The sequence below is a fragment of the Phoca vitulina genome, unplaced genomic scaffold, assembly GCF_004348235.1.
Source record: "Phoca vitulina isolate PV1807 unplaced genomic scaffold, GSC_HSeal_1.0 scaffold2, whole genome shotgun sequence".
Taxonomy (NCBI): Eukaryota; Metazoa; Chordata; class Mammalia; order Carnivora; family Phocidae; genus Phoca; species Phoca vitulina.
In genome coordinates, this window is record NW_022589705.1 from 42,679,466 (window position 1) to 42,704,104 (window position 24,639).

At 36.3% G+C, this 24,639-nt stretch overlaps 1 protein-coding gene and 1 long non-coding RNA gene across 2 annotated transcripts in view; one reads left to right on the plus strand and one right to left on the minus strand.

The window, feature by feature from the left end:
* LOC116645688 overlaps window positions 1–2,233 on the minus strand; it is a 68,120-nt gene extending 65,887 nt beyond the window's left edge. The window contains exon 1 of the long non-coding RNA XR_004301995.1: window positions 1,824–2,233. This is a non-coding gene — a long non-coding RNA (uncharacterized LOC116645688). The remainder of the gene's footprint in view (window positions 1–1,823) is intronic.
* A 459-nt stretch (window positions 2,234–2,692) lies between these two features.
* NEGR1 (neuronal growth regulator 1) overlaps window positions 2,693–24,639 on the plus strand; it is an 829,063-nt gene continuing 807,116 nt past the window's right edge. Inside the window, exon 1 of the mRNA XM_032426096.1 lies at window positions 2,693–3,025. Coding sequence (XP_032281987.1) covers window positions 2,850–3,025 — 176 coding nt within the window. The 5' untranslated portion in view covers window positions 2,693–2,849. The remainder of the gene's footprint in view (window positions 3,026–24,639) is intronic.

The window sequence follows — 24,639 nt, forward strand, 5'->3', positions numbered from 1 at the left end:
CCCCCCCCCCCCCCCCCCCCCCCCCGCGCAAGATGTCAGATCTCTGGGAAACAGCAGTTACAAAAGGATGCTTTTCATAGCTTGTACTAGAAAACGCTGGCATCCCATCTCTGCATAAAATAGCACTAAACTGAGTCACAATGCCGGAAGCTGTGCCTTCTGCTTCTCTTCAATGGGATCTAGATCATTTCTAGAGAAAATATTAAATAATACTGCATAGTTTTGCCCATGCATGTGACATGCTGATTCTTCTAATCTTCCGTTTGCCCTAGATAATTTTAAGCTTTATCCATCAGTGTACCACGCGAGAAAGAAAAACGCAGTTAACAAGATGACAGTGTTATCTAGGTATTTGGCATCAATATTAGCAAGAGTCTGTCATTTGACAATTACTTCCCTAGCATACCAGACGGTAAAGAAAATGTTTTCATTCATCCGCAAATGACTAACATTTTATTGATGTCTCAAAATGCGGTTGAATACTACTATTGCACTCTCAATTTCTGAGCCGGGTTTGAGAGTTAAGCTTGAATACGAATAACATCAGTAACTCCTGCCGCAAGCGTCTCGGTTAATTGCCTAGCACTGGAGTGTCAGTTCAGCGGGGAGGTGATGCTAGTTAGGGGCTCCTGGAGCAGTCAGCTCTGGGTGGTCACAGGTGATGGGAACACTTCCCTTTCCCCATTTCCCCCATATATCCTCATGCATTGCGATAAAAATCACCCTGAGCACCGATAGCGACAAGCAAAACGACTCCCTGCCTGCCTCGTAAAGAGCTCAGTCTGGGGAGGCAGCCGGATGCTGACCCCTGCAGAGATTATTGCTTCTGTGCGCTTTTCCAAAAGATCCCGCTAGCATTAAGGAAAACGAGTTAGGGATGTGCGGTTTTGCTTTATTTATTTCCTCCAAGGGAAGAAGGACTGGCGTCAAGGCGAAGAAAATCTTCAAAGACTGCTTAAGGGGGCTGAGGGTGGTGGTGGTGGTGGTGAGCATATTTTTTAATTACTTGTTTCTCTCCACTTCCTCGCTCTGCTTCCCAAACTCCTCACTGAACAAGATTGATTGGCGTAACTGCTATTGACTCCAGCCTCGGTTTTCGCATTGATCTGCAAATGGCCCGGAATAGCTAAAGGGTCTTGAATCTGGAAACGAGTTTAAGAAGGGAAGAAGTAGGAAAGGGTAAGGGGCGGCCCCTTGCCCAGCACCCGGGTCTGCCTTACGCCAGGACAGCGGCTCCCAGCGGCGGGGCAATCGGTTAAGAGGCTGCGGCGTGGGAAGCAGGGGGAGCCTCTCTGCGCCGCGGAGGAGGAAATCTGTCCAACCTGGTTTGGAGGCTGTTAAAAAAATATATAACCCTGTGACTCGTTAAACCCTAAAACTCAGTCCTGTCTAGATTCGGATGCGCTGATCAGTATGCCTGACAGGCTCAAACGGGTTAAACTGCCTCGTACATAACAGGACTGCCCGACTCTACACAATTAAAACACTTGATTGCAGTCTCTTCCCGACTGCGTCCAGCCACGACCCGCCCCGTCCCTCCCACCGCGCCTGCGTGCCGCGCGCGCACGAGTCCGTGCACGCGCATACTACACACTCACCCCACACACATCCACACACATCCACACATACCCTCCATTTCGACCATACCTCACACACACACACGCACTATTTAGTGTCAGCACGCATAGGGTGGGGGGCGGGTAGCGGGCGCCCTCCCATCCATATTGACTGACCCAATAGATACACCAGCTTCTCTACCGCAAGGCCCCGCATGCACCCCTCCATGTGCCCTCAAAAAGCAGCACCCCCGCCACCGTCCCTACCTATTTCCGAAAAGAGGTAAAGAGTGAACTAGTTGGCCGACTGTAGCCAACTTATCGATTGTAGCGCGGCCGCCCAGGAGAGATTGGAAAAAAATTAAACAACAAAATCTCACAGTCCCCGGCGTCATGATGGCGCCGACTACAACTTGGAGGACTTTAAAGTTACGGTGTCTCAAGAGGTAAAACGCACCAGAGAGGGAAAGCAAAGCGCCCCTCAGCTCTCCACCTCAGCACCGACACGGAGACTTTTCTAGCAAAACATCACTCTAGTGCATATGACAAGAAGGGAAGCATTTTGTCTAAGACACATCTCTCTTTCCCCCTCACTTTGCATAATTGTGATATACCTCCTCCTCCGGATTTTTTTTCCGTTTTCTTTCTTTTCTTTCTTTTTTTTTTTCCCCCTTAAATTCCCCCCCCCTCCCCTGCTGCATCCCCAGTCCCCGGGCGGGGTTGCTAAGGAAACGGCCGCTTGGCAACGCGCGCGAGCCCGGGGGCCAGCGGCCGCCGCTGCGCCCCGCGCTCCTTCTGAAGGCTGCTGCGATTGCAGCCGCCCGCCGCCGCCGCTCGCCCTGCCTCCGCCGCCGCCGCCGCCGCCGCCGCCGCGCCTCCTCCCTCACTCGCCGGCGCGCTCGCCTCCTCGCTAGATGGTGTGCGAGCCGCCCGAGAATTAGACTCACTCCGGACTCGGCCAAACGCAACCGAGAGGAGGTGTAGTGTGGTGCCAGGGGGTGGGAGGGGAGGGAGGGAGGGAAAGCGAAGAGAAGGAGGAGGGGAGGCAAAAAAAGAGAGAAACAACAGCCAACAACTAGAGGGGAAAGAAAAAAAAGAAAGAAAGAAAAGAAAACCCCCCCCCCCCCCCCCCCCCCAAAAAAAACCCACAAAAAAAGAAAAAAAAAGAAAAAAAGAGGGAAAAAAAAAAAAAATCCTGTGGCGCGCTGCCTGGTTCCCGGGAAGACTCGCCAGCACCAGGGGGTGGGGGAGTGCGAGCTGAAAGCTGCTGGAGAGTGAGCAGCCCTAGCAGGGATGGACATGATGCTGTTGGTGCAGGGTGCTTGTTGCTCGAACCAGTGGCTGGCGGCGGTGCTCCTCAGCCTGTGCTGCCTGCTACCCTCCTGCCTCCCGGCTGGACAGAGTGTGGACTTCCCCTGGGCGGCCGTGGACAACATGATGGTCAGAAAAGGGGACACGGCGGTGCTTAGGTAGGAGGAACGGCGTGCTTTTCGTACTTGTCTCAGTCTTTCTCTCTGTCTCTCTTTCCACCCTTCTTGCCTTTTTTTTTTTTAACATTGAGTAATAATGCTGGTGGTGATCAACATAAAAAAAAAAAAAAAACACACAAAACCCACACATCTCAAGAAATCCAGGTGCTGATTCTGCCAGGAGCCTGGCCCCTTTACTCTGGGGCAGGTAGCAAGCTGGACGCGTGATGCTAAAGCACTTTGCTGGAACGCCAAGTAGCCCGGGGATGAGTAAGTGTGAGATTTAGGAGGGGCAGGTGCCACTTTGAAACTCAATTCACAAGGTCTCTGTTTTACTGTCATGGGGTACTCTTGGAGAGTCTGACAAGTTTATCAGGTTTGTTTCTGTTTTACTCTAGCCTAAGCGACTTTTTCAGAACTGCTGGCTCCCTGCTCCCATTTATTTTCCCTTTCACTTGGACACTTAGGCTCAATTTCTCCCTCTTCAAGAGCCTTCTTTCTTTCCGCTGATCGTTTTCTCCCCTCTCTCTTTTTTCCCTCCTCATTTTTCTTTTCCCATTTTCCCACTACCTTCTTACTCTCCTTTTCCTCTGTTGCCTCTCTTCTTCATTTTCCTGTTTTCTCTGTAATCTTTCCTCCCTTTTCTATTTTCTCCTCCTGTTTATCTTCACCACTCTGATTTCTGATTCTGTTTAGCCCCCTTTCCTCCCCTCTTCACCTCTCCCCATTCCTTCTCTTCCTTTTTCATGTCCCTGTTCTGTGATCTTGTCTTCCCTTTTTTGAGTCACATTTCCCATCCCTCTCCCCATATCCTTTCCCATCACCATCACATACACATGCATGTTCCCTCTGAACCCTTCCAGTACCATTTTCTCACACTCACAGATCTCTTTCCCTTCAACACACTCACTTACATACTCTGTTTCACATCCTCACACACACTGGCACTTCCATGCTCTAACAATCACTTTCATATTCACATTCTCTTTCACTGTTTAAAAGGCACACACTCCTTCACTGTTCCACACACTGTCACTCACACATGTGTACACATGGTCCCTCTCTGTCTCCCTCTGTTTCTCTTGATCCCTTCTTCCTCCTCTCCTTCTTTCCTCCTTCCATGTTCAGTTTTACTTCTTTTTCTCACTCTCCCTTCCTCCCTTCTTTTCCCTAAGCTTGAGCACTGAAATGTTTTGTCATTAATGAACATCCACAGCCTGATTTTACCCCTAAGCAACACTGCAGAGTGAGCGTCTGGAAACATTTTTTTTTTCTCTTGTGAAAATATGAATTGATGATCAGCAGTGCTTAGATCTAAACAAGGCTAAACACTCTTATTCCTTCATTTCCCATCGCCCTACCTTCTCCCCCCCCCCCCGACAGCCCCCAGCTGACGTACACTTTCAAATCTCCCTGAAAGATCTTCTTTCTCTCCACTGGGTGGTAGTTGGCTTGTAAGTGTGGATGCACAAAATCAGTATACATGGCATGTCTAAGGTGACAGAGAATGGGATAGGTTTCTGTTTGAATTGTGCAACATATTTAAATTTAACGATCTGGAATCTGGGTGTGGTATATGTTTTACATCTTCTGAAACATGCTTAGGACTCCAAATTCACTTGGAATACTATTGTAATTTCTGATATACACTAATAACTAATATGCTTTCATAATATGTTATCTATGCTGCTGTAAATACAAAATGCCACTGAATGTATACAAAAGTAACATATAATTTGTTATAACTTAGTAAAATACCTTTTCATTGCTGGTAAAAGCTATGAACTCTATGTCACATAGAGGATATAAATAAAACCCACATTTATGTTCTTTATATTAAGTTTGTTTTGGAAGTTTGAACAACAGTGGTAAGCATGAAACACTACCTTCAGAGGCTGCAAACACAGATCATGGGAGCTGCAATCTATGTCTGTGTGGCAGCATATTGCTTATTTGTGATGAGCATGAACATTTTCAACCTAATGGGTTTGATACACTACTTGCCTTTGGGTGATTTATCTTGGCATTTTGTTTCTAATGAATCTAATACATGCTATAGCTAATTAAAATATCTGGAACCATATTCTGCTTCCAGGAGACCTAGGTTTAGTTCTCTCATTGCTTACAATAGTGAAGCTTCTCTAGCTAATGGGGGCAATATCTTTCCAGTGTTGTTGCTTTGGTGCAGTCCTTGTTTACTTGTGTACACTGTAACACATCCACTGAGATGCTTTATCCTGACTTTTGTAATATCTTAATTAGGGAACTTTTGACTCTTAAACTTTTTAAAAAAGAATAAAATCTCTATCTCTTCTAAGTGACGTTTCTACCAATTACAGTGTTTATTTTTTTTTAATAACCAGAATAATTTCTTGTCATATGAAACAGAAGTCTCATCTGCATTACTTTTTACCCAAAGTAATTTGCTTATAGTAATTCTGTAATTCTCTAGGGACTGTCCCTCTTTTTTTTTTATACATTGTCCATAGGTTTTTAAACTATTTTAATATCTGTGTTTATAAGAAGTTCTCTCTCTGTTAAAAATTGTTAAATTGTATCAGTTATTTTTCTTGACTCTTCTTCTGCATCTGGTATTTGCTCTGTTCACACCAATATAGACAGAGCTTAAGGACAAATTGAGGAAGTCAGGTGCCACATTTTTCATCAAAAGTAATGTCACAGTTATATTTTATGTTTTTACATTGGAGACTTAGAATCATATTTGATGTTACTCTCTAAATCATTAGGAAACAAAACAAAACAAAATTTACCTTCAAACATACACCCCCTCCCATCAAAGTACAAAAATCAGGTGCTCAAGAGAACACTTTACTGAATTACATGATATCATTTAGTAAGCTTTACCCAATATACTCTATTTTTAATGTAACACATTCCTCAGTGTCTCTAATAAAGAGCAAATAGTGGTATAACAGTTATCAAATAACTTTAAGAGCTAAAGGCCTGAAAGTGCAAACATGTCAATCAGTGACTCTGTTGCTTGTGGTTACATTAATGAAATAGAAGTGTAAAGGTCAAATGATACATTTCTATCTCCTAAATGCCAGAATGTCTGTTTTAGAGAAAAAAGAAATCAAGAAAAACAAAACTTTCCTTAAGTGGCATTATAATACAACAGGGAAATCATTCTGTGATCTACTAACTATATCTATCATTTTACAAATCATCTTCTCTGTTTAGCTTAAATAGTGGACTTATAATGAAATTCCTTTTAATTATTGCAGCTTTCTTATCATTTTAATTTTACCTTTAAAGTTAGTGAAGCAATATATTAAGTGTCAAAATTTCCCTTACTCCTAGTAATATTATTCACTGATAAATCTCTGAAGGATTCACTTGAGCTATTTGGACCTTCTTGATAGAGTATTTAATGATGCATCTATTCAATATAGAACATTTGGTACCTCCTTTACTTAAACTTTGGATTTCAATACATGCATGTATGTCTTTGAATACATTGTAATTTGCTACAAACACAAATTAATGCTTTCATTAACTTATTAAATATTGACTTCAATTGCTACTATGTTTAATACATATTAGTAGTTTATGCCTAACAAAATTTGTTAATCTGCCTATGGAGAAATTAACTTTTTCTCCAATCTTCAAATTGCATTTTGTAGTACACGGAAGATAGGAGTTAATGTTTCGCGGGGTGACATAGCAAAGAACAGAAGATGCTAGAACCACATTGGTCATATTTCAGGACCTTCTGTTTCTAGACCTGGCGAATCAAGGGAAACATAATAATGCTCTGGATCAATACATAAATTTCAGATGACTTTTAAAATGTAGTTTTGCATCACTTCAATGTGAATCAGTTGTTTTATTCTTACCATATGAACAAACAGTTATATTAACATGTCCAAAATGTTTAATATTCTTTGGAAACAATACAAGGAACATCCTCATTTATATCCTCTTAGTGACTGAACATTTTTTTAAACACATGTCATTTTTAAGCTAATTCTTTCAAACTGTTTCTACTTCAGCTCTTCTATATGAATTTTGTACATTTTAAGCCGCCTTCCTGATATGAATTCAAAATACCCTATTCTGTACTTGTCATGCTTTAATCAAAGAAAGGAAGAGAGATTCTTTTCTTAAATGTGGTATCTTCTTTTACCTTAGCAAAGTTGAACACAACTCTGTCATTTTAATATAGTAGGTTTGAATGGAAGTTATATACGAGATCCCAATATGATATTGTAATAAGAGGGACAATTTTTGCTTACAGCAGAGAACATAGAGCACATTTCCACAGAAGATATTTTCATTGGAAGCCACAAAACTTTCACAAGTAGATTTATAAGTGGATATGATAAGTATTTATCACTTCTCAGAACTATTTATCCAAAACATTGACCTTTTGATTAGACTACATTAATTAGTTTTGTTTTGAAATGTATGCTACTGGATGTAAGAAAGTAAAGGATTTATTTATGAGAATGCAGAATTACTGATAGCAGGAGAAATCAATTGTGCTGTACTTTTGGAATATCATCAGATTGTCTCACATTGTCTGTTGAGTCACTCCTACACACTGATGCATTACATATTTCAAATACATTGTTTAAATATATAGGCATTTTCAATTTAGAACATTAAAGCATTATTTCAAGACCTATTTACTTATTCAGTATATGTTGGACAAATATTTTTAAAATTCTGAGTTTTTTTTTTCCCGTTCTTCAAAAGAAGAAGGGGAAATAGATTATCCTACTGAGTCATTTTGGAAAAAATGTGTTCTAGAATACAGAATAAAATGCTACACCGTTGCCTGTAATGATTTGCCATGCTGTTCAATTAGCATGACCTATTACTTGGTATATCTGTTATATTAAAGGACAATGTAGTTATCTTAAAGTTTTCTAGATAAATTTATTTTGCCCAGCCTTTTTTGTTTAGAAGAATTGATAAACCTATGTGATTGTATAAATCTTTGAACACATTCTTGTTAATGAAGTACTTATTTTAAAGAGATTGCCTTTGCAATTAAATAGCTCCATGGAATAAGTTAATTCTGCAATATCGGACTTCTGAAGAACTTAGGGAAATGTTCATACCTTGTTTGTGACAGTTCTGGACCTGATTGAGCAGTCCAATTTTCGTTCTGCTACCCTCTGCTAGTGGAGATAGATGGCAGAGCTAATCCCTGAGCCTGCATTATCCAGGCAGCCATCAGCATCTGCCTTCATTTTGTGTGGTTGCCCAATAGAAGGTAGTTTTGGGAGAAGGCTTTACGTGATGAGTCTGACTCTACAGTGTTTCTCCCCTACTCCTTGCTTTGGGCAGTGTCCCAGTGTCTCCATCTCCCACTGGGACCTCTTTCTTTCATCTTCTACCAGAAAACTTGCTCTTGGGCTTCTGTTTACACTCTCATCTCTTTGTTCTTCTCTCTTATGAATAGTAGTGGCTTCCTGCTATTCGAACTCCTGGGTTGTCTTACCATTACCTATACTGCTCCTCAGCTTTTCTACACACTTTGCAATTAATTTCTTTCATTACATTCCCTGTTGTAAATATCCAGAGTGTTTTAAGTTTTGCTGGTTGGAACCCTGATTGATATATAGTGAAAGGTAATAATTTCAGTGATTTTAATTATATTTGATTAAATGACTGCTTTGCCCATGGCACCATACATGTTGCTTACCAGCACTGGGTGGGTATAATAGCTGTTGAGCGAGACATGCATAGAAGTTAAACCATAACGACATTGGGGCATATTACAAAGAAGAAAAATGCATTTATTTTCCCATACCCAGATTATGATGAGAATAATAAACCAAATGTGTAAATATTTAATAAATATACATTGATTAATAATATTTGAGTAAATAATGTTGCCAAGGGTGGGAAAATAAAGAAGTTGATGAATAAATATTGGCAAGACTCAATAATTATGTATCTTTTTTTTTTTTTTTTCACTGAGCAAAGGAAAAGGAGGGCTAAACTCTGTTTGTGGATATGGGATCAGAATGCTGAGATAATTCCTACAGAGTTGCCTATTGGAATCAATAGGAATTAAAGGCCTTTCTTTTGTGTAGCTTAATACCTGAGGAACTAATCAAAATTTCCAGTTTCTTATGAAATATATGGTCATAACAATGCCCATGATTCTAGTATTTGACACTGTTGGAATTAGTCTCTCAAGCCATTTGGGCCTTTTGATTAGAGATCAAATCACTTGGGGTGCCTGGGTGGCTCAGATGGTTAAGCGTCTGCCTATGGCCCAGGTCATGATCCCAGGGTCCTGGGATTGAGCCCCACATTGGGCGCCTGACTCAGAGGGGAGCATGCTTCTCCCTCTCCCTCTGCCTCTCCCCCGGCTCATGCTCTCTCACTCTCTCTCTCTGTCTCAAATGAATAAATAAAAAAAATCTTTAAAAAAAGAAATCAAATCACTTTTCTATCATATTCAAAATGACATAAATCAAGACATTGTAAACATCATGTAACTTACATAGAAGAGCTAAGGGAAGCTTCATTAACAAGTTGTTTTTTTTTTTTTTCCCCCTTCTTAACTGAGTATTAGATCATGTGGCAACCTTCCTTTAACTTCATCAGAATACTTTCTAAAGGCATTGCGTAGGTGTCTGGCTACAATATAAATAAGCACTCACCGGAAAGTCTACTTTTGGTATATTTCTTCGTGCTTTTGCAAGAAAGACGGTAATTTAAAACCATCATTAATGAAATGACCCTCTCTCAAGGATGTTCAAGAGAGGATTCTGAATTGGGAGGGAAGTTGGACTTAATTGATCTCTGCCATGCCATCCTTTTCAAAGTTTTGCTGATCCATTATAGATTGTCATTGACACTTTCTATGTATAAGAGAAAATAAAACTTATTGCTCTTTCTTTCCTAGCAGCATCATATTATCTGCCTTTTGGCTTTTGTAGAGGGAATTTTAAATTGGGTCACATGCTCTTTTGTCAGGTATTTTGTGTGTTTCAAATGCACCAGTGGAAACAAGAACTTCCCATACTCCTAGAGAGTTAAAATTTAGGATTTTCCTACATGGTCATAATCATTATCAAATTGGGTTTTAATTAGTCCCCTGTATCTAAAAATGTAATATCATTTGAAAGATATTGAAGAAATTTAATAATAGCAAAAAGTTCTTTGATGTTTTGTTAAAATGTACTTTTTGTTCTTTGCTGTATTCATTTTAATGGACAGAATAGCTGGGTGTGTAAACACTATGATTCTTGTTCATCTCTTCCTAGGGCCTTAACACAGAACCTTACATTTATCAGGCTAACATCTACTATTTTTTAGTTAATCAATAAATTTTTTTATTATGTTATGTTAATCACCATACATTACATCATTAGTTTTTGATGTAGTGTTCCATGATTCATTGTTTGCGTATAACACCCAGTGCACCATTCAGTATGTGCCCTCTTTAATACCCATCACCAGGCTAACCCATCCCCCCAACCCTCTTCCCTCTAGAACCCTCAGTTTGTTTCTCAGAGTCCATAGTCTCTCATGGTTCGTCCATGTTAAAAAAAAAAAAAAAAAGAAGAATATAGCAGGAAGGTAACATCTACTATTTTTTAAATTAATGATTCCATGGAAGGATAAGTGAAGGGATAAATGTGTTTGTGCTTTAGTTTATTAATTGTTTCACATTTTAATAATTGTAATATATTTAATACTGTGTTGGATCTGCATATTTATAGTGATTAAGTACTTTTTATTGACTCCATATATCACAGGTCTCTGCCTTAAGTAATTCCTGCAGAAATCCTACTGGGTTAAGACACATACATTGGAATCATTCAGTGTCTTTTAATTGCAGGACACAACCTACTAGTGGGTCTTGAAGAAATTTTTTAAATTAAATGTACTAAGTAGAGTAGAAGGCATTATATGTAGTAAAGGTAAGTATTGTTTGATAAAACATTTATTTTGTGTGCATGTACGTGCATGCATATGCTGTGTCAAGATTTTAGATGTATTTCTTACTGAGGGTTTCAGCAGGGAAAGTTTGAAATGCAATGGTATGGTTGTAAGATTTTAAATTGTAGTTATAATTTTAAGAAGATCAAAGAGTTTAAGTTATATAGTAAGGTTTTTGCCATTTGCAATGATAATCACCAGATAAGAAGGACAGTTCAAAATAGTAATATGTCTATTGTGACCTAACATTTTTTTCTGTTTCTACCTCAACTCATGAGCCTCTTCTTCCTTTCTCCTAAGGTTTCAATTAAATCAAATCAATAAAGATACAGAGGTAGAGAGAAATGTCTCTTTGCTATGGACAAATAACTCTCATTTGAAAAGTAGCTATATGCCCCAAAGCCGAGCAGAACTTTTATATCATTCTAACCATCTCCCAGAGGTAGGTCAACAGTACTTTATAAACCACAGGGTATTGATACTAGCTGATAGAATTTTAATGTGGTCATATGGCTTTGATTTATAATGTTGAAGAGGTTATCTATTAGCATAGTGGTTTCTAAGCCATATCAAGTTCTGAATCCTGACAGAGGACCTTTGATGCTCTTAAGCAACCAGCTGGCATGGGAATTGGTCTTTTAATCACTTTCTCTAGGAAAAGGGAAATATAGGAAAGGAGGAATTTGGCAGTGTTGCCAGCATTAAGTGTTGTTCTTTTGAACAGTAGCCAATGCATTATACTTTCCAGATAGCTGGTAATTTGTTCAATTTAAGGAAGATGTTTATAACCCTTTTTGGTCTAAAACTAAATTGTTCTTTAGTGAATTTCACTAAGTTGTTTGGACACAGGTCCAGTGCCCATGCTCATGCTACAAGATAGGGTTTCTTTAAAGCTATAGCTATTGCCATAAAGTACCGAAAGGTTTTGCGTGATTTAAAAGGGCCATGGGAAAAATGTGTACTGTTGTCTTCAGAAACCCCTTTCCTCTCACGCAACTAAATTAAATTTAGAGATATTAAAAGGATTTAAGAGACATTGTGAACAGAATTGCTATAATCAGAAGGCAAGAGTATTGCTTGTACATTCTCTGCAATAACATATACTATTGTATCGAGATATTAAATGAATAAATCAAAGGAATCATAATGTTTTCTTAATCTTATAGATAACATATTTCTTATAGGAGAACATCTTTAGATATATTTGATTTATAAGTAACCTGTTTTCGGTTAATGTCTTGGTAATTGGTCAGCAGGATTGGTGGCATCTCCACGGCCTAACATTGCTTGATACAGTATTTAGTACTCAAAATCTGGGTGTTGACTGAAGGAATTGAAGGCGAGAAAGAGGAAGGGGCAAGGGGAGGAAAGAAGAAGGCGGGAGGAGTGTGTTATGTTATGTGAGTGACTTCTGATCAAATTACCTAAAACTTTACGTCACTGGGATGACAAAATTAAGCCCATAATTTGTACTATATTACAATAAAAATGATTTAATAATAAAATAATATTTTTATTAAGAATAGCATATTGTAATAAATTAATTCCCATGAAAATGAATAAATTTCATTTCATATAATTCATTAAATAATTGGAATAATCCTAAATCTACACCTTTCCCATGATGAAGTGATGTATGTTATACAAACTGAAGTTCTAAAATTATATTTTACATTCAGGTATGTCTTCCTTCCAAGTTACTAGTTCACTTCTGTTTACTTTAAAAGATAGCTAGTAACTCGGGACCTTGGCCTGCAGTGGGGTCAGGGGCTAATTTTTCGGAATATGTTCACAACAGGAAATTATATATAAATCTTTGAATAATTGCTCCCGTCTTATTGAGCATATGTCACTGATCGATTTTTTTCTCATACATCATTAATGGGAAATAATAGATATAAAAAATTATTTTTGCTTATGTACAGAGTTTATCTTCTTTTGTAATTGTTTCGTTTCATTGAAACCTATCGTGCTTCGAGGTGTCCAGAATGGGAGTGATGAGAATTTGAATACCTACTTCTCTAATTACTTACTGGCTACATGACCTTGAACAAATGCCTTACCCTTGATTAGTATGTTCCTAACAGAACTACATGGATTACATGGGATAATACATGTAAAATGCTACCACAGTACCTACCACATAGTAAACACTACATTTATATTGGCAAATAATTTTATGTTGCTTTTCTTCTCCTAATCTTAATCTGAAATTTATGGCACTACTTACTTACCGATATGATTTTTAAATCATTGCTTCAATTATTTGTGAACCAACAGTACAATATTCGTTGATCATATATTTATGCTGTGATTTTGTTAAAATTACATTTGTTAACTAGAACCCCAGGATGTCAGATAGTGATCTGCGGTTAAACAAACAAACAAACAAACAAACACAAGGAAAACAGAAATAGAGGAGTTTCTTACTCACAGGTGCTGGAGGAGACACATGGCCCACTTCAGGGGCCACATGGGAAGTCTAGGCAGAGAGCTCAGCCACACCTGGAGTACATGCCTTTGTGAGGGTCGATGGGTAGAGTGTTTGGTGGTTCCTTGGTTCAGAGCCTATTGGTCAATTCTAACCAAAAACAGCAGAGTTTTATCTTAGGCTCCCACAAGGGGAAGATACACAAGGGGAGGCAAGGGACAGTGTTGCTCACAAGGACTGCTGGGAAAGTGGTATCAGGAACTTGGATTTGCTTATTCTGGAGATGTGCAAGTGAAGGGGCTACTGTCAGTCAGTCAATTCAAGGTTCCTGTGGGCCGCTTGGCCACGTGAAATGGATGAGTGGGCAGCAGTAGCCTGGAGTAGTTTAGCTACACTCTTGACATTTTGTATTTTAAAGATTCTGTTTTTTTTAAAGATTTTATTTATTTATTTGACAGAGAGAGACACAGCGAGAGAGGGAACACAAGCAGGGGGAGTGGGAGAGGGAGAAGCAGGCTTCCCGCGGAGCAGGGAGCCCGATGCGGGGCTCGATCCCAGGACCTGGAATCATGACCTGAGCCGAAGGCAGCCGCTTAACGACTGAGCCACCCAGGCGCCCCTAAAGATTCTGTTTAATGGACATACTTGTGTTTGTTTTTGTTGTTGAGCCTGATAAGCAAATGCAGTAACTTAAATCTGGAAGGAGAAACATACCAAAAGAGGCTTTGCAATTATCAGGGTGCAGACCCAGAGCACTCAATAGCAGAGAAACCACAAATTTTATACTCAACGGACTGATGGTGATTTGACTCACTTAACAGAAGTAAGAGATCACTGTAATTGGGTGGTCACATGAAACATTGAGAACGGAGGAAGAAATGAAAAGAGACAGAAAAGAAGAAATGAAAGAAAGTACAATCTGATGGCAGTGGAATAGTTAGAGGGCTAAGATTAACATTTGTGACAGTTTAGGAGAGAAAAGGTGATAACTGGTGACAACATTGGAATAGTCGATAAGAGAGCGAGAATAATAAAAAAAAAAAGCCAACTGTGTATTCTGGTTGGGGTAGCAAATAATTATTCAGGATTAGATATGCTCTTATGATTCTTTAGGGCATCTGTATGTTATGCTCAAGACATCACAGTGCAGAAGCAGTCTGTATGGGCAAGAATTTTCCATATATGTCACCATTTTATCCATAGACAATAAACTCAGGAGAAGCTCAGAAAATATGAGTGCTTGCTTTAATTTTGCATATTTGCCAAATGCACAGCAGAATGATTTAGGTTCATAATCATGACGAAGCCATTATCATCATGATTCAGATTCAACTGACAGTCACTGAGTGTCTGTATGATGTACTTTCTCAACAATATGCAGTAAGTTACTGCTTTCCCAGTTTTATCGCCAAGTAAATTCAGGCTTAGAAAAATGAGTTAACCTGCCCCATGTAAAATGGGTTGTAGCTGAGCCAGAATTGAAATCTAGGCCCTTTTATCCCAAGCCCCACGGCTTTTCTCCTATCTTGTGTCTCTCCCTAAGAAAAAGATCAAAACGATTGATAAATTTATTGCTTATTCAGTTTTAAAAATATGTTAAGCACCTGCTGCATTTTACCTACTGATAAGTCAACAATGCTAAAAAAAAAAAAAAAAACAAGGTGTGTTACATGTTTGAGGAAAAATGTGAGATTATTTTAAATGAAATTAAATACATACCATATATTGCATAATCGAGCATTTATTAGATTGGAAAAGAGTGAATTCTTAAAACTATAAATATTATGAAATAAAATCTCTCATCCAATGATGATTTCATCCTTAATTGTTAGAAGCTACTGATAATACAAGAGAAAAAAATAAACAGCTTTTGCGTATCATTTAAAGTTAGGCATTATCCATTGCCTACTTCATTGAATCCTCATAACAGCCTTCAATATTTCTACTTTGTAAGTGAAGAAACAAATTCATAGGCGAATGACTTTATATTTGTATTTATTTAACTTTTAACTTTAACACAGATAGTAAATGAAATAACCAGGACTTGATCCTAGGTGTGTGTCTCCAAGGCCCATGCTCATCCTTTTTTAGAAGTTGTAATATTTCTTGGAGCATTTTGACAAAAAGGAGAAGCAGTAGTTGCTTGCTATATTATTCCAAGTTTCCAATTAAATCATTTGAATACTAATTCTGGCGTAACTCCAAACAGCTGTACCAAGTTGATTTCAAACCCTCCCTTGAAAAGGGTTAGGCAGCCTAAGGTGTTGAGCACCATTATTTCCCAAAGTAGATGGGAAGATCAAAAAAATTTGAGGACCTATAAAAGATGTGTTTATTCTAATTTCATTAAACATGTCAATGATGTTACTGAATCATATGGTTAATTGTAGTCAGTGAATAAAATGAAACATTGAAACTAGACAGATTGCCTTTTTCTGCTGGCTGGTAGAAGGAGTATATATGGTTTATAGTCTAATTGAATGAAAACGTGTTTTTAATCTGATGGTGTGTAATTGAAGCATCTTCTTTAGTGTGCTTACGTATCCACCTTCTGCAGACTTTACGTGTGGACCCAAGAGGAGAGTTTCATGTTGACTTGCTTTTTGTCTGTCCAGAGATTTCCCAAAATAAAGTCCTATTTTTGTCTTATATAATTCAAGAACATTTTCAGCCTCTCTAGACCCGTTCTAACTCTTCCTTCCCTGAATTCCAAATTCCTGCACTTTTCCATTTTACAGTGTTCATTCCATCAGTTTTACATTATGGTATACTGTTATATGTTTGAGTCTGCAGAGGAATATAACAGCTACTGTCTTTCTTTTCTTTTTTTTTTTTCAGCTACTGTCTTATTTAACAGTCATTTACCTATATTATTGCAAATCCTTCACAGAACTTTGCATATTGCTATTTGCATAGAATATATTTAGTAAATATACTTTCATTGACTCTTCATTTTTCTTTCTTCTTTCAGGAATTTGTTTCATATTTTTTCCACTCATCATATAGTTTTTTCCATAGGGAACGTGTTCTTTCAGATAGTCATTCACATATTTTAGAGCATGTATTTGTTGAATCCCCATCAGACACTAGACACTTCCCATGAGTTTGAGCTACAGTCATGGTAAGAGATAAGGTCCCTTCCATTGAATTTACATTATAGTTCAACCTGTATCCTTTAACAGTGTTGTGTAGTGTAAAGAACTTAGGTTTAACTTTTTACTTCACCAACTACTAGCTCTGAGACTGATAGTTTCTGAGACTCAGTTTTCTTGTCTGTAAAATGGAAATATTGATCGCTACCCCTATACTTACTGTAAATCCTAGTAATAAGCCAGTGAATGTGCCCAAAGCAGTGTTCTGCACATAGTCGGTGTTCAATGTCAGTGTCCTCACTTTCTCCCTTCCTCATGCTTCCTTTAATACAGCTATAACTTACGGCCAGGACTATCTAGTTGAACGAATTGTTACGTGTTATATTGTGCCTCCTGTATTCTGTTTGTTCCCCAATAACTTCTGAGGCTCACTTATTTTTAATTCAAGGCATCTTTCTGATAATTTGAAAGGTAGGTTTAACCCGAACATATGATGGCTATCTCATTCATCTTGTTTCTACTTCTTAGACTCATTTTTTTCTTCTGGGATGTTTTCCCTCCTTCATACTGTGCTCCCTTTTGAATACTTTTGTATATGGATTTCTCCCTAAATTTATTGTCAGTTTTTGACATATTTTAAATGTCCAAGGAAGATTATATTTTCTTCACAATTCTTCTGTTAGCATAAAAACCTACTTGTCATTATATGTTTTTTCTAAAATCCTATACTTTTCTCAATATACATTCGTTATGGTTTTTCTTGGTTGGAATGGTAATATATGTAAGGAACACTTCATAATTATCACCTGGTCCTCTGATTAACAATTTGGAGTTCTTCAGCAAATGATTCTTCACTTAAATAGCACTTCTGTACTTTTGCCACTTCATTTTCTGAATTATTCTGAGCCTCCTACCCCTAATGGAATGGATGACACTTCTCTCTAATCTCAACAGTTGATGAGATGATTCTTTGACTTTTCCTGGAGTATTCTAAAAATTTTCTTTATATGTGACATACATAATCAATTGGTTTCTGGCAGGGGATATTTAGACTTTTCTATATCACCTAGTTTCAAGTATCATACATTGTTTAATGTTTATATGGGGAAATTATTAAAAGGCAAATTCTTGTTAATTTCCTTCATTTACATTAAAATCTCTATTTACTTTTTTTTCCTCCAGTGCAGGAATATTGTGCTTTTTCAAATTCATCCTAAACTTTTCAATATCCTCATCGTTTTCCTACTTCTAGCTACTCTCAAAGTGTATTTAGGTTAGGCCCTTAAAAAATAGTGGCATATTTCTTTGAATCATTAAATAAAATTGAATCAGGAAACTGCTTAAGATTAGTTCTGTATAAAATGGGTTAATGATAGTATCTAACCTATAGGTTTTAAGAATTAAAGTTTGAGAATTCCATAGCACCCTGTGTGGTACAAAATAAACAGTAAATAAATGCTAGCTATTAGGATTTTTATAACTATCATTAACAATAGGCCTTCATTAATAATTTTGGGGATTAGCTGACAGCAGACAAAATCAAGATTCTCTGGTAATGTGCTTACTTCTGTATGATCCAGCATGCTTTAGGGACTTACTTCATGAATTATCCTTTATTTCAGATAGGGCTTTTCGCTATTGCCTCCTCTTTTGTGGGATTTTCTTTTCCTATCAGTTGATTTTCCAAAATGGCTTTTCAGTAATTTCCAAGTTCTATTCATTTTCTAAACTTAGCTTAATGCTAATTTTTTCATGGAACCTTCATTAATTGCTTGGAATTGAAATATTGAAAGCAAAAATTTAAACACATGGATATATTTCTATGTATCCCCAAATTTATGTATCCAAATTTATACATATATGTATCTGCATATTTATTTCCTTCATGACTTTGTAAGTCTAGTTACCTTGCATTAATATTGGATTTAACAAAATGAATTTAGTGAAAATAAGCAGTTCTTTCCTTGAATTTTAGTTATTTATATACATGTTTTGTGAAATACCTCTATCCCTCTCTAGGCCGTGGAAAGGCAGAATTGTTACCTTAATTGCCTTTGTATCCCTAAGGCCTAGAATTGGCTTGGTGAGTAGATGAATATGGAAATGAGTAAATGAATCTAAAAAAAATTAGTTTCTCACAATAGAGTCATTGCATGTTTGGTTTGGGAGTTATATATGTATGAAATACACACATATTTTTAATTTGTTAATTTACTTTAATTTGCTGTTAATTAACATTTTTACATAAATCCCACTTGGAGTACATGTTAAGGTGAATATGTATCTATATCTCCATTTCTTAGTGTTCATTTTAGTGTTATATCAATCACTTACCAGAAATTTGGGAGGTAGGGGGACATATTTGCCCTGTGAATATCACTGCCATACCTCCAGAAAATGTTAATATCAATAGCATTATGATGATATGGTAACATAGATGGGAAATATTTTCAACAAAGATCATCTCAAGAATTATGCAATGTGTTTTTTTTTTTTTTTTAAATGTAACACTACCTAAAAATAAGGTTTTGGGGGATTTTTTTTTTTTTTTTTGGTATTTGATTAAGTAAAATCACTTGAATTCTAGACTGAAGGGCGCTATAGTGTTTTTCCCCCCAATTTTTTTTTCTTTTTTGAGTAGAGGCTCATAAAATAAGATACCCAAAGTGGGGAGGAAGAATTAAGTTCCAGGCTTATGGGACCAAATACATGTAAGGGTGGGAGAATTGTGAAGTATGGTGTGTCATGATAATGATGATAATGCTTATGATTTCTATAGCCAGGTATGAAAATAGTTTTAAAATTCATAAAATTAGGAAGGAAGCTCCTTGGAGGTTTTCCAAATATCTTGTTCCCAATGGGTATACTTAATATTACATGCCTTAGAGATTTAAGAAACAGATCTTAGTTTGGTTTTAAAGGTAAAGAACTTTTGGTTTCTGATGCTGCAGTATATATCACCAGCTATTTAGTGGGACATTTGATAAATAGTTTGATTGTTTTACATTTCTAGAATTACTCTTAACCACTGACTTGTTATGCCCAGTAAATTAGAGACATACTTTTGGATAAAAATTAATTTATAATAGTTAAATTAGATTGTGGCATTCATATCTCAGGTATATTCCTTAGAAAAAATTCAATAGAGGAGGTTTGATGTATTTTAAGATTAAATAGGAATATTGAAGCTGATCACCTTCAGCTGAGTACCCAAAAGCTAATTAAAATTAAAGGCTAACAAAAATTATCTTCTTAATGGAAGAGTCAACTTATTATCTGTTTGAAATTCTTTTATTTTGGTATAAACATATAGGTTGGTAGTCAAACAGGCAAACAGCTATCGTCAGTCAAATTAATTAAAACAAAAAGATTGTTCAAGAGTTTAGATTTAATTTTGTGTGGAGAAAAAATTTGACATTTAAAGTTACATAAATTATAATGGTGTAGTTATATAAATTTTGATTAAGAAAAGTGTTATATTATGTATAGTTATTGAACTATTTTATGAAGAAATGACAATTGAGTATTTAAAATTTACGTGGCATGGTAGTTTATTTAATGAATTATAAATTTATTGCATTAACATAAATACTTTTAAAACAGACAAATATATAAAATAAGTTCTTGCTAATGGTCTTCCATTTATAGGAAAATTAGACTTTGGTACATTTTTTCAAATTTTTCTTTATGTTCAATAAGAGTTTTCTAAGAATAAGTAAAATACCAGCATTTTAAAGGGTGATTCCTTCAATCCCAAAAAAGTCTGTACATTAGTAAACATTTTACTGGTTCAGGGACTATCTATATTTACTGTCATTAAGAATAATTGATCTATTTAAGTATTATAGAAATATAATTTATTTTTTCAAAAATTTAATTTGAGGGGCGCCTGGGTGGCTCAGTCGTTAAGCGTCTGCCTTCGGCTCAGGTCATGATCCCAGGGTCCTGGGATCGAGTCCCACATCGGGCTCCCTGCTCGGCAGGAAGCCTGCTTCTCCCTCTCCCACTCCCCCTGCTTGTGTTCCTGCTCTCGCTATCTCTCTCTCTGTCAAATAAAAAAAAAAAAAAAAAATCTTTAAAAAAAAAAAAAAAATTTAATTTGAAAATTTTAAATATTGCTGTAAAATTGTTTGTTCACCATATATTATTTTACTTTGAAGGATAATAAAAAATATTGTGGGATGATGGATATCAGAAAATGAAAATGATGTAATTGCCAAAATTATACTTAATCATTTAGTATTAATTTTTCTACACTTAAAAGCCTTTAATGTAGACTCTCTGGCTTTTTAATAATAGACTATAAATAATCCCAATAAAATAGAAATCAAAATATGATTGTAAATATATCTTATAAATTTTGAATTAAAATTTAAACATGTTTATTTCATACTTGAAAATAATAATTGTATTTTGAGTTGTTGTATTGTTTATATGTTATCTTACTTAAATATCACAACATCCTCATGGGGGAAGCAGGACCAGTGTTAAAATTCCAATTTTACAAAGGAATAAACACGGGTTCAGATGTTTAAAGACTTCTTGGTTACAAATAGTTATAATGTCTTTTCAAACTGAAGCTCAGTCTGAGTTCTTGTTCAATACATTTTTATTCATATTACTGATTACATGAACTACTCAATGTTATGGATTTTATCTTATTTTTCAGGGGCTCCAGAACATTTGGTGTGGGCCTCCATATTGAATATACCTATCATAACTAGTGATGTCTCTAACTTCCACTATTTTGTACTCCATTTCCCATCACACTTTACCCTATCCCACACAAAATAAATGTTTGTCGAGTAAATAATGGAAACATCTAAGAAGAAATAAAATCACACGAAGAAAAGAAAATAAAGAATACTGGAGTGAAAATTAATGTTTTCCCACTGTTACATTATAGCCATTCTCTTTTGTCATTGCCATGTTTTTTATTTTGCTTTGTTACCTTCTTCCCTTCACTCTGTACCCCAAGAAAAGAAAGTACCAGGAGATGGTGAATATCTCTTAATGCCAGTTCTTTAGCTAGTTATTTCATGGAGAAATTATGTTACCATCTTGCTTAATTTGGGGTATAGAGCTAGAAGGAGAAAATTCTTTGCAGAAAGAAGTACCTACATAGCAGTGATTCAAGAGAAAGAGAGAACAGATTTTTCAAGTAAAGAGTACTTTAAACGCTACAGCATCTGTTTTTTTTCTTTTGTTTTCACTAGATATATTCATCATAAATTTTTAAAAAAATATTATTTAAGGTTGTTTTTATTAAGCATATATTTAACTTTAACAACAGATTTTCTTTCCCTTTTAATTAAAAAACAAAACAATACTACTTAAATATAGAAAACATGGAACATTACTTTTGGAGAAATAAAACATCCAATTTGCATAGATAATTTCCAATAGTAAGGTAATAGAGGACTTTGATCAGTTTTGATCAGAATGTCCCCAAATGGTGTCATGGGGAAAGCTAATCTATACAATGTTAATACAAAAGAAGTTCTTTTAGTTGACCTATATATGATCAACACTCTTTATTTCCTCTAAAAATTTCCACCTGGTGCCTACAGCATGCAATAAACTTCTCTTTAATGTGTACTTGAACACTTCTTTGTCAGTTGAATTCTGGGATTAGCAGAATTGGTTAAAATATGTGTGATGAAAAAGAGTTTTGTTCCTACAAAAACAGTGTTGAATGCTTTGAAAATACTCGATAAAGACAATTGTTAAAAGTAATTATGTTTAACTAGATGTAGCTGGAGTAACTGTAAAATATTTGTAGGAAAATAATTAAAATTTACTTGCATTCTGCACTGAGAATGCATAACAAGTATCTTTAAATTCTCATTCCACTTTGAAGAACCAGAAACTGAAAGTCTGATAATCCTAATTAGAGCATTATGTGGTACAAGAGAGGTAGTGCGATATTTTAGTGAGTAGTCATTTTTGTTAACAAAAGAAGTTTACTCAATCATTTAAGACCGGTATATGAAACTTTTACATTTTTAAGTGAAAACAAAATATGTAGGGTATGCATATAATGAATTACTTTTTGATTAACTGATCAATATGATCTTAATCTTATTTTATAAGATGTTTCTAAAGATTTTGCTATGAAGAATAATTTGAGAAGCCAATGTCTTCAAATAATGTGCCCCTAGCTGTCAAGTGAAGCACATACCTTTACTCCATATTCTTGGAGAGGGATTAAAATGACATTTTAAAATTGATATTTATAAAGGATAAAATAAACTATATGCCTCTTGCTCTTTGAGGGGAGGTGATAATCATGATTTATTTATTGATACAACTAGTATTTCTTGAGCACAGAGTATATGATGGCATTATTCTAGGTTTCTGAGATTCATTAAGACAAAAAAAATCCTCAAGGATGTTATAATCTGGCAGTAAACCAATTGTGGTAGAAAAACAACTAGAGAAGAAAACAGCATTCCTAATGAGGAGGAAAGAAATGGACACTTAGTATTCTTCTCCCTGGATTTTCAACCTGCATGTCTCCTCAGGCTACACAAAAAGTAAATATTCTTGAGCTTTCACTTCAGGAGAACTTTTAGTGCTATCAGGATTTAGGGGAGGTCATAGCCTCATCTCCCAAATCTTCACCACTTTTTCCTTTATAGACCCCATTATTTTCACATATAGCGTTACACTTGATTTTCCCAACTTTCTGGTAGGTTAGGGAAATAGTATTCTAACATCTGTGTTGTTATTTAGGTCTCAGCTTAAAAGACATCTATCTCTTCTGGAGGCTGCCCTGCCATCCGGTCTGGGGTAGACCTTTGGTCAAACATGACTGGCTTTGGACATGAGATGCCTGTTTCCCCTATCTGATATGCTCTTTCGTATGTTGTATTAATTGTCTTTCTCCTGCTACTTTTATGTAAGAGTTGGGGGGAACCTTGCGTGCTTTCTGCCAAGCTTTATCTCCAGGGCTGTAGTATTGCTTGACCCCAGTCGGTGTTCAATAAGGTTTTATTGACAATAAAAACTAAGTTTTAGAAACAAGACTTTTTTTTAACTGAAAGCTTCTCACTATTTAACATGACAATGTTAACTATTCATTTTACCAAATATGTACTTTTACCAAAACTATTTTATCTTGGATTTTTTTTTTTTTTTTTTTCTGAGAAGTATCTTTTCAGATCATTGTTCTGTATAGCATACTTTGGGAAATATACATATGTGTAAGACGGCTTGCTTATTCAATTTTTTTTTATCAAATCGAGAATATTTTTAACATATTATGCTAGGTGCTAAAATTACAATACTTATCTCCACGTTGGTTATGAACTTAAATGTCAACAAATATGAATTTTTGTAAAATAGTAGTGAAAAAGTTATATATTTCTATAGCCATCTATTTAGGCTCGTATTAATTTTTAGTATTTCTTATTTACTTTTGACATTACTGTAAAACGTGATTTTTCTTCCTTGAGTAAAAACACTCAAATGGTATTTTCATAACATGCTTATTTGCGACCCTTTTAAAATAAATCTCGCTATGAAACAAGCAGAAGTCATAATCTTACAGCTATATCTGAAATCTTTCAGAAAGAGTATATTGATGTGGTCAAACATTTCTTATTGAAACGTGTGCTTAAAATTTATTATTTTTAAGTCCACAAGAATTATTTTAATTATATTTTGCTTCTAGACTTTTTTTTTTTTTAAATGTTTTATTTATTTATTCATGAGAGTCAGAGAGAGAGAGAGGCAGAGGCAGAGGGAGAAGCAGGCTCCCCGCCTAGCAGGGAGCCCGATGCGGGACTCGATTCCAGGACCCTGGGATCATGACCTGAGCCGAAGGCAGACGCTTAACCATCTGAGCCACCCAGGCGCCCCGCTTCTAGACTTTTTAAAAATAATATTTTAACTTATTAGAAAGAAATGTGTTTACCCAATCTGCATGTAAATGTCAGCTTTTAAGAATGTTGGCTGCCTTACTGTAAGATGAAATACTGAATCAAGTGTGGAGTTGTATTGAATTCCAATTAGAACTCATCTAAAATATTTTCCAGTTTGAGCAGCTATTTGAGAATATTTCACCCACAGTGTATTTCACTGGGACAAGTTAGTTTGAGAAGTATTTGACAGGGTAACAGAGGATCGTAGCAGTGTATATAGTGTCATCTTAAGAATCG